Raw genomic sequence first — 13,443 nt, forward strand, 5'->3', positions numbered from 1 at the left:
TATGCTAAGGATCCTGTTATATACTAAAGGTAGGGATGAGTATTTCTAATTTTTAAATCTATTTATATTATTTATTTATAAAATATTTTACCAGGAAAGATGCATTGAGATTTCTCTCGTTTTCAAGTATGTCCTGGGTCAACAAATCATTGCATTGTTACAATTAGGGTACAATAAAATACAAAAACAATATTAATACACAACAAATACAAAATTTTACATAGAACAGGTAGGAAATAGGTATATAATCAACCACGACAGGTGCATTCTGTTTTGAGGTATGTAGAGAGGGATCTCCTAAAGGACTTTAGGCTTGGGGAAGATTTTAAATTGTGCGGGAGGTCGTTCCACAATTGTGGTGCTCTGTAGGAGGAGGATCAGGCTGCTTTCTTTTTGTATTGAGGTAGACTAAGTAAAGTGTTGGTACTGGATCGGAGGTTATAGGAAGTGGGAACAGCTGGGAAAAGCATTGCATTCAGGTACGGTGGGAGTTTCCCAGAAAAGCTCTTAAACACAAGGCTAGAAAGATGAAGGGTGCGTCTGGATTCCAGCGACAGCCAGTTTAGTTCTTTTAGCATGTCACAATGGTGGGTCCTGTAATTACATTGTAGCATAAATCGGCAGAACGAGTTCTACAATGTGTTGAGTTTATTAATGTGGGATTGCGATGCAGATGCATATCATTCTTTCAAAAAAACAAAAACAATTTTCCTTTCAAAAAGTGATAAAATTATTATTATATTTAAAAATAGTTTTGAGGTGACAGTTGTCCTGTAATATAAAACATCTTTACATTCTGTTTTAGGGTTTATGTGAAGTGACAAGGCCTGTGCATAAGACTGCACATTGTACACTGTTAGCGTTACAAATGTGGGATAGTAGATTAATTGCCTTGCACTTACAGAGAGACATGGTCATGATTCTATGTTCTTCTAATCTAGGATAGTCTCAAATTCAGCAGCAACAGCTCGCACAAAAGATTAGCATTTGGGCAAACCATCATTTTAACGTACAACAGTGCTTGAGGGTGGCTAGATTTTAAACAATGAGGATGAAATGGACTGTGATCACAGATCTTTGTACAGATCATTTGACTCGACATAGATAATTTTAAATTGCTGTCAAGAAGTTTCAGTTGCATAATACTAATGACAGGGTTTGAAAATGATTTGCTGGAATGAAGATTATTATATGCCGCGCTGCCCTCTTTACAAGAGTTCAAAATCAAAACCATTGTAGACAAGTGGAGCAAATTACAGAAATATACATTATTACCATATGTGTGTGTGAGGAAGTCCTGCTTATTTAACGTCATTTATAATCATGTTAATCTGTAAATTAAGTGTGGATTTGCACAGTGTAATTACTGCAAAAACAGTTCTATTATGCCTGCTGCACCTCCTTTTTTTATTTTTGTATTATTTTTTTATATTATGTTTCTGAAATAAAATGATCAGTGTGGCTGCGTTTGTAGTACTTACTATTTATATGTTTCTTTATACTGTTCTTGCGCAGTTACTTTGCAGTGATTCAAAGATTGTCTGACTAAGCCAAAACTGTGATAATTTTCTTAGTTCAGATCAATAAAAACCTCAATATTTTAATATTCCAGGAGAAGTGACACTGACCTGTTAATTTTGTATTCTTTTTTTTTTTTTTTTACCTGTTAAAAGACCAAAATGTTGCACTTGTCATCATAGTGGCGATCTGTTCCCTAGGGACCTATATTGGCATGGAATGTCCTAATCATTTAGATTTGGTAGAGCTAAGTCCTTCATGATTGGTACAATCCATTTTTAAATGATTGAATGATGGGGAGGGATTTTGGTTTAAAAAGAAATAGCTTTAAAATTGTACATTTGCTAGTAATTCTAATAGCACATTTGTATATGATTTTTTTAAATAAGCATACGCTGCATGTACCATGACGGTCACATATTAATGGGTTAAATATTATCCTTTTCTTCTCCAAACTAGTTGCTAAATTAATAGATTTTAACCACTGTGTATGCTGTTACAGTATTTCATTCAACAAAACACTGCTGATACCATTTCATTCCTACAAAAAATTCAAAAATGACTTTAACCCCTTAAGGACACATGACATGTGTGACATGTCATGATTCCCTTTCATTCCAGAAGTTTGGTCCTTAAGGGGTTAAACTTTAAAATTTTATCGCAAATTTTTAATTTTCTAGCACCAAGCTTACTTCACTTTTTAAAATTTTTAAATCTGGAATAATCATTTCCCGTATAGTTAAGCAGAGGGTAACATGGATATTGGGTAACATCCCCATGTACCTGGCAGAAGTAATGCAATCTATCTTTACTTGTACTTTCTCTGAGCCAAGGTAGGTCAGTCCAAATGATTGAGTCAGCACGTGACTCACCGATGTCCACACAGTTGTTTTTTCTTGGTGAGAGCTGTAAATGTGCTTTGAGGGCACATATCGGTTAAGGGCGTTTTATTAAAAGATCTAAGCTCCATGCTGCGTTGTTGCATTCGATTTTTTTTTTTTATTATTATTTGATTTTTTTTTTGTGTTTTTAAATCCAGACCAAATTATTCTGAAAGGGTTTGGTAAACATTATTGCTTTCTGATTTCAGGTTTGGCCAGAGCAAAGTCCGTTCCCACAAAAACCTACTCCAACGAAGTTGTCACATTATGGTACAGGCCACCAGACGTATTGCTTGGGTCTTCTGAATACTCCACGCAAATTGACATGTGGTAAATATTTTAATTAACAGTGTTTTTTACACATGATGGTTTTCCTTAAGATCATATGTTTTATATTAACCCTTTAAGGATCACATGATGGTCTATCGACCACACAGACTCTCATGCTTTAAAAGTATTAATTGGATCAAGTCTTTAATGATACCAAGAAGCCCCAGGTATATTTGCAAAGATGAGCTTCCCCTCTGTCAGCTGAGCCCACAGTTAGTGGCCCCAGACTGACATATAGGATATGTGCTGTTCTGCAGAAAGCGCTTAAAATCTATTTAAATCCAATTACTGGGCGATCACGCTTAGCCTTTCAGATCGGATCTCCCTCCCATGCTGCCATTACACAGTACAGAGTGCTCACAGGACTGTATTAGCTGGCAAATCCCATAACTGATGTCAGTACTGACGTCCTTAGAGGGAATCCTCCTGGGGTTAAATTAGGGGTAAGATTAGGGGAAAATGTATACATGTGGGGTATCATTGTACTCAAGAAAAGTAGCAGAATACAAATATGCAGTGGTTACCGTAGCGGGACATGTGTGGTCTGTTAATGTTCTCAAAATAAAACACGTGTGAAAAGCCACAAACTTTTTTAGATTCGGACCAAGGTTTGTGATAACCTAGTTAAATGAAAAATGAATTGCTCTTCAAATGCTCTTATTAAATATCCTGGGGGATGTACTTAGTACAAATACATACTTTTATTTGACTAGTATAAAAGTTGTATCTCAGCATGCCAAATTTTGCAATATTTTTACTTTAAAACTGTAATTCACACCTTGCAATATTTGTAAAATAAAAAAATAACTAGTTACTAATTAAATAACTAATGAGTGAATCTGTTTTGAGTTTGTTTTCTGTAGCTGCACTGTTTTTTGTTTTTTCATTTATTTATATTTTATTAATATGTAGTATTGTGTTATTTCTAAATATAGATTATCAAAAGAAAGCCATAATTCTGCTTTAAAAAAAATTATGTATATTCCATGTATGGGTGCACTTAAACAGGATGAAATTGTAGTAGAATGAACGCATTGCCAAAGTGCCAAAAAAGGCCTTGGTCATAAATGCTTAACGTCTCAGAAGAGCATTGGTCGTTAAGGGGTTAAGATAAAAAATATAGACACATTGGTCATAGCACATAAGACAGTAATTCTCTCCCCCCCCCCCCATTATCAGGGCTAAAACAGTTTCCCCTTAACTTGCTTATAGTATTCAAACCCTAGAATACTCGGAAAATAAATGCAGAGGATATATTTCTTTAGCATTGTGATATAAAGCATGTTCAGGCAGCATTGCTCTGTCTGCGTATCTCTCTTGTATTATGTATGGGAAAATACCATCAGGCATGATATGATACGTGGTCACAGGAGGAAGGAAGGAACTTGAGGGTGACTCGAAACCACAGTGACATCTTGTGGTTACTCTGTGAAATGGAATGCTTATGTATGTTTCTAAAATACAGTGCTTAGGCACCGATAACTGTTTGAAATGTTACTAGAACATGTGCCTCCTGATCCAACAGGCACTACATTTTCTGTGTTTCATCACGTCTCCAAAAAAAATTAAAAAAAATACAGATATCCAAGGTATCAAATACAACTTTCTAATCTAAATGGTGAAAAAAGAAAATTGTTTGTGTCGGTCCTGTAAATAAAGCAAAATATAGTTGAATAGACTCTACTAGAGGTCTTTTCCAGCTATCTCAATTGGGACATTTATAGTTTGCTTTGTGTGGTGTTTTGTCTTGTCACCAGTGGGGTACCTCAGGGATCTGTACTTGGACCCATTCTCTTTAATATTTTTATTAGTGATATTGCAGAAGGTCTTGATGGTAAGGTATGTCTTTTTGCTGATACTAAGATATGTAACAGGGTTGATGTTCCAGGAGGGATAAGCCAAATGGCTAATGATTTAGGAAAACTAGAAAAATGGTAAGAGTTGTGGCAACTGACATTTAATGTGAATAAGTGCAAGATAATGCATCTTGGACGTAAAAACCCAAGGGCAGAGTACAGAATATTTGATAGAGTCCTAACCTCAACATCTGAGGAAAGGGATTTAGGGGTGATTATTTCTGATGACTTAAAGGTAGGCAGACAATGTAATAGAGCAGCAGGAAATGCTAGCAGAATGCTTGGTTGTATAGGGAGAGGTATTAGCAGTAGAAAGAGGGAAGTGCTCATGCCATTGTACAGAACACTGGTGAGACCTCACTTGGAGTATTGTACGCAGTACTGGAGACCGTATCTTCAGAAGGATATTGATACCTTAGAGAGAGTTCAGAGAAGGGCTACTAAACTGGTCCATGGATTACAGGATAAAACTTATCAGGAAAGGTTAAAGGATCTTAACATGTATAGCTTGGAGGAAAGACGAGACAGGGGGGGATATGATAAAAACATTTAATTACATGAAGGGAATCAACACAGTAAAGGAGGAGACTATATTTAAAAGAAGAAAAACTACCACAACAAGAGGACGTAGTCTTAAATTAGAGGGACAAAGGTTTAAAAATAATATCAGGAAGTATTACTTTACTGAGAGGGTAGTGGATGCATGGAATAGCCTTCCAGCTGAAGTGGTAGAGACACCGTGAATGAGTTTAAGCATGCGTGGGATAGGCATAAGGCTATCCTAACTATAAGATAAGGTCAGGGACTAATGAAAGTATTTAGAAAACTGGGCAGACTAGATGGGCCGAATGGTTCTTATCTGCCGTCACATTCTATGTTACTACTGATCTAATTTATCACTCTTATTCCTTCTAAACAGACACTTAATCTTAAGAGATTTTACAACTCATTAAGAAAAAACTATTGTTTATAAAGTGACTTGTTATTCTCCTGATGGATGATGTATTTAAACTCACTCTCTTTCTCTCCCAAGGGGTGTTGGTTGTATATTTTTTGAAATGGCCTCAGGAAGACCTCTGTTTCCTGGTTCCACGGTGGAAGATGAGCTTCACTTAATATTTAGACTTTTAGGTAAATAACACGGTCCGTATAAGAAGTAAAAAAAAAAATATTATTTTTTTTATTGCATTCCTGGTTTGCTACAAATTTTCATTCAGATTTTACTTATTAAACCATTTATACAGACCTCCAGCCACTGTTACAATTATTTACAAAGAAGTAGGCAAATTAACAAAATACCCTAATGTGCCATTCTAGGCAGCTTAACTCCTACAGCTTATTATAGCCTGGCCCCTCTTCTAACATGGAGGTAATGTAAGAGTGTCAACTCCACCATGTACATACAGATCCAGTGAAACTTGTCTGTCACTTATAGATTGGGCATTTGTTAGCCATGAAAAAGAAGTAAGAAGAAGTGCTGCGCCAGAGTGAGTCAATATATAAACAATAAATAGTCCGAATAAAAAAAGAGTCTTATCTAAAAGTGGTCTTGTGGGAGACGCAGAGTCTGTAGGTGTTTGGTCAGAAACGGATATCCTCGTTGTTCTCCTTCTTGTAAATTCACTCGTATGTAGGGAATAGAGAAAATAGAGAACAAGAATAGTGCAATAAGTCTAATAAGGAAATAAAAAATCTTAAAAGCTGGTATAAAACTCACATGTACAAGAGCTATAACTCGCTCTAGTGTAGAAGGCATACAGCGGTACAATCCCCGCTTATGGGATATAGGGGAAATTTCCTCCGTCAATGGTGTATTCGAAGCTCAAATATAAAAAGGAGACCACCAATAGTGCTCACTGGATAAAATACAAGAGTAAAATATGTATAAAATGGCACTCACAAGAGCGGAGCAGGCCAACTGCTCCTTGGAAATAGCGCTGGTGGTATTATCCCCACCTCGGATTACTTGGAGTCCAGGGTAATGCCAGGTAACAAACAATATTCAGTGTATTTAAAAAGATAGATGGCACCAATAAAAAGTGACCAAATAATCTTTAATATATTAAAATACACAGTAAAATATCCACAAACGCGTTTCGCCAATACGGCTTTATCAATATGGAGAAAGAAGAACAACGAGGATATCCGTTTCTGACCAAACACCTACAGACTCTGCGTCTTCCACAAGACCACTTTTAGATAAGACTCTTTTTTTTTTTTTTTTTTTTTTTCGGACTATTTATTGTTTATATATTGACTCTCTCTGGCGCAACCCTTCTTCTTACTTCTTTTTTTCGTTATCTATTTAAGGGTGCTTGAGGGATTCCCTTATAGGGTTGCTGCCTATTGGTTATTTAGCGCTTACTCTTGTTTCTGTTTTTATTTGATAGCCATGGTCTTCCAGTCAATCATTGCTGGCAAAATTCATGACATTAATAAAATATCTTCCTGACTTTGTAACTTGGTGATATAGAGAACCTGTAATGGGTGTGAGTTCTTTGACACATAAATTGCTGCAAACCATTCATAGTCTGGCATCTGTACACAGATGTGTTTAACAATAATTACTGTTTTATACCTTGTACTATGAGACCACCCCCAGCTCCGAAAAAAATGTTCACGGCCACATAAAACGACACGGTTTGGTGGTACCTTCCCTCCCACCTCTGTTGGTAACCTACTAACCCACTTTAAATGCATTCATTTTTATTCACTTGCATGATTTTTATTTTTTTTTATTATTTTCAGGCACTCCAACTGAAGATACCTGGGCAGGAATTACTTCAAATGACGAATTCCGAAATTATAACTTTCCCAAGTACAAAATGCAGCCGCTAATCAATCACGCACCCAGGTATTGACCGACCTCTGATTCTCTGTGCTTTTAGGTCTTTATGGATATCCTCACTTTGCCATCTTTTTTCATACATCCTTTTCTTTTCTAACAGGCTGTGGAGTTGTTCCAGTGTTTATGGTGTGTAGTGGGGATGATGTTAACATAAGTCAGATTCAAGGTGTTTAAATAGCAAATGGTCTTAAAGGAACACTCCAAGCTGAAAGTGAGCCCCATTTTTAATGCATTATATAAAAATACATTGAGATATATGCAAGAAAATACGTGGAAACAAATAAAATACTAACTTTTGGCTCATAAAGCTATTCCTGGTGCACAGGTATGTGTGAGCAGCACACAGAACATCCCTGACCACAAAGAGGCTTCACCAATCAGGAACATCTAACTCTGATCTTTTAATTTTTTCATATTTTCTTAGCCCTTTTCCCAATGGTCTAGAGTTTTATGAGATAATATAATTCAGCTTGCAGCTGCAAATCCAATTAACAGATATGACTGGAACTGCTGAATAAGCTGAGGGTAAAACTAGAGGATACCATGTTAATTAATTTGGCAACATAACCAACTGCAGTTAGCGGTAGTGGCTAGGTTGTTAAGCGTGTCCCTTTAACGTCCTGCCATTCATGGCTCTCAGTTTTAAATGAATGTAAATGTCGCCACAGTTGTCATCGATGAACGCTTTATTTTTTACCTTCATTCAGCCCAATTCATGTGCAAACTGTTTTGCCATTTTAAAGTACTCTGACATACAGCACTTGAAATGAATGCACTTGACTTGTAGGTGTTCAGTTTGTTTATATTCTGCATTCCAATCATGTTCATGTCTATTCTTTCAGGTTAGATTCTGAAGGGATAGAGTTATTGACACGGTTTCTTCAGGTAAGAAATGCAGCTCATTCAGTATGTTCTATATAGAATACGTAGTGGGCAGTAAGGTGGTTAGCCAGATCTTATAACACTTTACAAGAAATACATGGTAACATATGGCTAGAATCCAAACACGTTCCAGCTGGAAACTCAAACTACACATTCCTTGATTTTATGCTTGTTGGTGCCATATGTTGGAAAAGAATATTGGGAGATGCGTGTTGGCCACACCTTTCTAAAGTCCACAGACCGGGGAGTTAATATAAATTCAGGGGAAATGGTTTATCGTGAAATCTGGCCCGTGACATTGTTAGAACCAGACCAAGACATAGGAGGATAGTTAGCAAAGTGTTGAAAAGTGTCAGGTTAAACACCACCAGTATTTTCCCTTCGTATAGTGGCAGTACTTACAAGTGGGATGTTCCTTAGGATCCTGGACAAGAAGCTCCCCCTTCTTTAGAATTTAAATGCTGTGCTCCGCCTGCTGCCTCCATATAAGCTGTAACTCAGAGACACTCACCAGTTCTTCTTGTCCCGGCAACGGGACGGACAGGTTCCCCCACAGTGCAGGTGGAGATTTGGTGCGTTCAGCACAGGTTGCTGACCGGGAGGTGAGTGCCCGATAGTTTCCCGGGCGGGAACTGAGCGGCAACAGTACTTCCGGGTTCGCGTTACGGAACGTGACCGGGTACTGTCTTTTGTGGTTTTTTCTGACGGAGTTCCCAGGCGGTTCTCCTTCATTGCTCATTACGCATGCGCACAGCGGTGGAACGCACGCCCGGGAGGCTTTGCGTTCCACCAAACACAGAATCACGCTACTGAGCATGCGCGAAACGGTGTTTGGCGCCAAATTTAAAATTTGGATACATGGCTGTGCAGGACCTTCCTGACCCCAAGGGTGGGTGTACAGTTCTGGTTCTCCGTGTCACCTGCCCTCCTACACGGATCTTAGGTGATTTGAGGTGAGGTTTAACTATTGAACTCTCCTTTTTTTCACCTTTTGTTTTTATGCATGCTTCTAGAATAAGTCCTATGTCTCCAGATAAGACAGATATAGACAAGATGTCAACTTCTGTTCCAAACACCACAAGTAAATCTAAGCACTTATGTTGTCTGGAATGTGCATTACCTCTACCTGACGGATGTCGCAAAAATACATGCAATCAGTGCGCAACGGATCGGCTAGTAAAAGCCGAGCAGACTGATATGGCATCCTTCCTGGGCTGGTTTCAGGAATATTTGTCCCAGACATTTGAAGCTATTCGGGAGAAACTGCCCACACAGCGTAGGAGGAATAGATCTCCTTCTGTGTCTGACGTCTCTTCGCCTTCGGATATTTCCAGCCTGACTTCAAGTGTGGAGGAGGGGTTGCCACCAGAAGAGCTGAAGAAATTTATTAAAGAAGTGACGACGGCGGTACAAGAAACTGAACCTACCAAGGGTAAGGTTAAAGGTTTCCCAATGTCTCCTTAAATCTTGGATCTCCATCATAGAGAATGAAAGAATCTTGAAAGACGTACGTTCAAGTCAAGCTACAGTCTGGAGAAAAATGGGAAGATCTTCCTAAGTGGATGTTCAGATTGACCAGCTATCAAAGAAAACCACTATACCCATTGGCGAAGTCTCAGGGCTTAAAGACCCAATGGACGAACGGGCCGAAACTTCGTATAGTAGAATATTCCAGGCCGCAGGATATCAGTGCAGAGCTGAATTTGCAGGTTCAGCGGTTCTCAGAGCTCAGAGCGTTTGGCTACAAGCCCTGGAAGATTACATTATGGGAAATCTGATACAGATCCTTCCCATCTCTTGTTCCTACTGAAAGATGAGTTTTCTTTGTTTATCAGCGAGGATTATGGGTTTGTCGTCAGTAGCCAGAAGAGCTCTTTGGCTACGAACATGGACAGCTGACTCTGCGTCTAAAGCACCCTTATGTGCATTACCCTTTGAAAGGAACAAAAATTTTTTTTTTTTTTTTGGCACTCCTTTGGAAGACATTGTTAGACAGATGTCTGATACGAAGAAAGCCCTGCCTCTGGATTAAAGAACCCAGGGATATTAAAGTTTTCAGTACAAGGGTCAGAGGTCCTTTCGTTACCAGGGCGGTTTTGCAGGTTTCAAAAGCATGATGGCCTATGGCCATACCAGCCTGAAAATCCCTGATCTCGTCAGATCTCAGAAGCCATCCAGACTCGGGCCTGGTTAGTACTTGTATGGGAGTCCAACTATGTACCTTAATTAAACAGCCAGTGGTCTTGACAGGAATCAACAGGCATGACAAAGGGGAAGTTTTGACGCCATAAGATGGGAGGACGCCTTCGGTTCTTCACCCAAGACTAGGAAAGAGTGCTTCATAGGTGAATTACAAGAACCATTTCAGAAGGTTACAGAATTAAGTTTCATCGAAACCACGTCCATCCTTCCTACGGTCAAGCTATCCATCAAGAGTAAACAAATTCTCTTCTTCTTTAAGAAATGTGGTAGAGAGGTACCCAAACGTTGAGTATTTCAGGGAGTTTACTCACGCCTTTTTTTCTGGTTCAAATACCAGATGGAATCTAGTAAACACCTGCTTACATGACAGAAGTTCCGTATGGAACGTATTTTGTCTTTTGACACACATTTTTACAAAGGGAGATTACATGGCGGAGTTGGTTTAAATATGCTTATCTCCAGGTACCGGTTTCAGAATCTAACCGGAAGTTCTCAGGTTTGCGGTTCTAGCAACACTGGCTTGTTGGTCTAGTGGTATGATTCTCGCTTCAGGTGCGAGAGGTCCCGGGTTCAAATCCGGAAGTGCCCAAGCATTCTTGTTTCAAGAAAGCGAAGGATTCTCCATTTACATTTAAACTCTTCCCTTTGGCCTGTCCTCAGCTCTTCGAGCTTTTACGGAAATCCTGGCATCCATAGCAGTGGTTTTACGTCTGAAAGGTATCTCGATTTGTTCCATACCTGGACGTTTGGTTCCTGAAGGCCCAATAAAGACAACTGCTAAATCTTCATCTCACGATTACAATGAAGATTTTAAGAGATCACGGTTGGATCCTGAACCTGGAAAAATCCAAGCTGACTGCGTCACGAAGTCTAGAGTTCTTGGGTCTTAGAGGAAATTCACAGTCCCTCTCTCTTTTTCTACCATTAGTGAAACAAATGAGGATTTTTAAAGTTCAATCAGAGATGCTATGAGGTTCTAGGCCTCCTCGCTTCTGCAATCCAGCAGTGGCCTGGGCAAAGGCAGAAGCAAAACCATTGCAATCGGACATCCTTTCCCAATGGACACGAAAACAGGAAGATCTAGACTCTCCTTCCACCTATCCAAAAGGGTGAAAGGACTCCTGAACTGGTGGAAACACAGAAGCAAAATCTCAAAGGGCCTATCGTTTGCTCAGAAACAATGGTTTATGATATCCACATATGCCTCCCAGATGGGTTGGGGCGCCCATCTAGCTTCTCAGTTCCGTCAGGGTCTTGGAACGGAGTGGAGTCAGGCGCTTCCTGAAGTTTCAGGGTTTAATGCTGTTTGGAAGGCACTGGTTTCCTTCCGTTCAGCCATCACAAATCAGGCTATGAGGATTCAGTCGGACGACGCCACTACAGTGGTTTTTTTTTTCGCCAGGGTGGCACGAAGGTAAAAGCTCTTCAAGAGCTCTGCTATCTCATATGTCTTGGGCTCAAGCGAATCTTCTCGCTATATCAGCTATCCATGTCAGAGGGTCTCTAAAGTTAGTTCAGACGGCCTCAGCCGTAGACTTTGGTCTCAGGCAGACTGGGCACTGTCAAGCTAAATTTTTTGGGCGCTGGGTTCACGCTTCGGCAGGCCGGAGATAGACCTGTTTGCCACAAGGAGATACAGGAAAGTTCAATGTTTTGCTTCTCTCCATTCAGGAGAGTACCCAGTTGTCCTAGACGGTCTATCGATACCTTGGACCTTCGACATGGCTTATGTTTTCCCTCCTGTCGCTCTTATACCACGGATTGTTCATAAGTAAGATGAAGAAGGCAAGTAATTGGCAGTCCTGCCCTTCTGGCCGAACAGGAGTTGGTTTTCGGAAGTGGAAAACTTGACAATCTCACGTTAGCATCTCCAGTCTCTTCTCAAATATTGGAGAATGTGACTCTCCCCGTGGAAACTCTGGATATTTTTCACCTGACTGCATGGTTGCTGCAAGGGTGATCCTTCAAGGCCATGGTCTCTCTGACCTTTATGTGATGTGTTGCTGTCTTCTGTCCGCTGGTCCACTTCGTAAATCTATTTCAGAGTTTGGATGAAGTTCAGAACCTGGTGTTCACTTCGAGGTTGGATCCGGCCAAAGCCTCTATCCCGGAAAGTCTTTCTTTTTTGCAAGATGGGTTTGAAGCCGGCCTGGGAGTTTTCGCTCAAAGGCCAGATTTCAGCTCTAAATCACTTCCTGGTTCGTGGCTTTGCCTCAAACCTGCTTTTTCTAAGATTTCTTAAGTCCATAAGGCTTAAGAGGCCTCCTAAGTAGTACCTTTCCCTACTTGGGATCTGTCTGGTGCTTCGAGCCCTTTGTGAACCACCATTTGAACATTTACTGGAGGTTCATATCAAGTTTCTTACCTTCAAGACGGTTTTCCGGGTGCCTATCGCCTCTGCTAGTTGAGTAGGTGTGATCCGAGCTCTCTCTTTCTCTCCGGAATTCACCTTTTTCATCGCGACTAGGTGGTCCTGCACACCAAGCCTTCTTTTTTGCCTAAGGTTTCTTCTGGTGCTGCAATTACCAACCTATTGTCCTACCGGGGTTTTATCATTTTCCTACGTCGGATCTAGAAAGAATGTGACATCTCCTAGATGTTGGAAGATCCCTGAAAATCTGTTTTCAGATGACTCGGGGATTAGATCCTTAGACCTATGTGTATTCTTTCATGGCACTAACAGGGGTTGTGCTGTCTCAGGACCCTCTTCGGCCTGATGGCTAACGTATACAATCAGGTTGGCTTATCAATCCAAAGGGATTCCCCTTAGTTTCCCTTTCAAGGCTCGTGCCTCTAGAGCTATGACGACCTCCTGGGCTGAAAGAGCAGCCGCCTCACCTGAAGACATCTGCAAAACTGCTGCTTGGTCTTCCTTACATACTTTTATCAAGCATTGTAGGCTGGACGTATTCTCATCATCTGAAGC

At 39.9% G+C, this 13,443-nt stretch overlaps 1 protein-coding gene across 3 annotated transcripts in view; it reads left to right on the forward strand.

Moving 5' to 3' along the window:
* The window catches only part of CDK17 (cyclin dependent kinase 17), a 182,584-nt gene that overhangs the window by 163,221 nt on the left and 5,920 nt on the right, over window positions 1-13,443 (forward strand). For all 3 annotated transcript variants that reach the window (XM_063447170.1, XM_063447168.1, XM_063447169.1), the window contains exons 12-15: window positions 2,609-2,729; window positions 5,619-5,716; window positions 7,334-7,439; window positions 8,276-8,318. In XM_063447170.1, the coding sequence (XP_063303240.1) occupies window positions 2,609-2,729; window positions 5,619-5,716; window positions 7,334-7,439; window positions 8,276-8,318 (368 nt within the window). The remainder of the gene's footprint in view (window positions 1-2,608; window positions 2,730-5,618; window positions 5,717-7,333; window positions 7,440-8,275; window positions 8,319-13,443) is intronic.

Source organism: Pelobates fuscus, chromosome 3 (genome assembly GCF_036172605.1).
Source record: "Pelobates fuscus isolate aPelFus1 chromosome 3, aPelFus1.pri, whole genome shotgun sequence".
Lineage (NCBI taxonomy): Eukaryota > Metazoa > Chordata > Amphibia > Anura > Pelobatidae > Pelobates > Pelobates fuscus.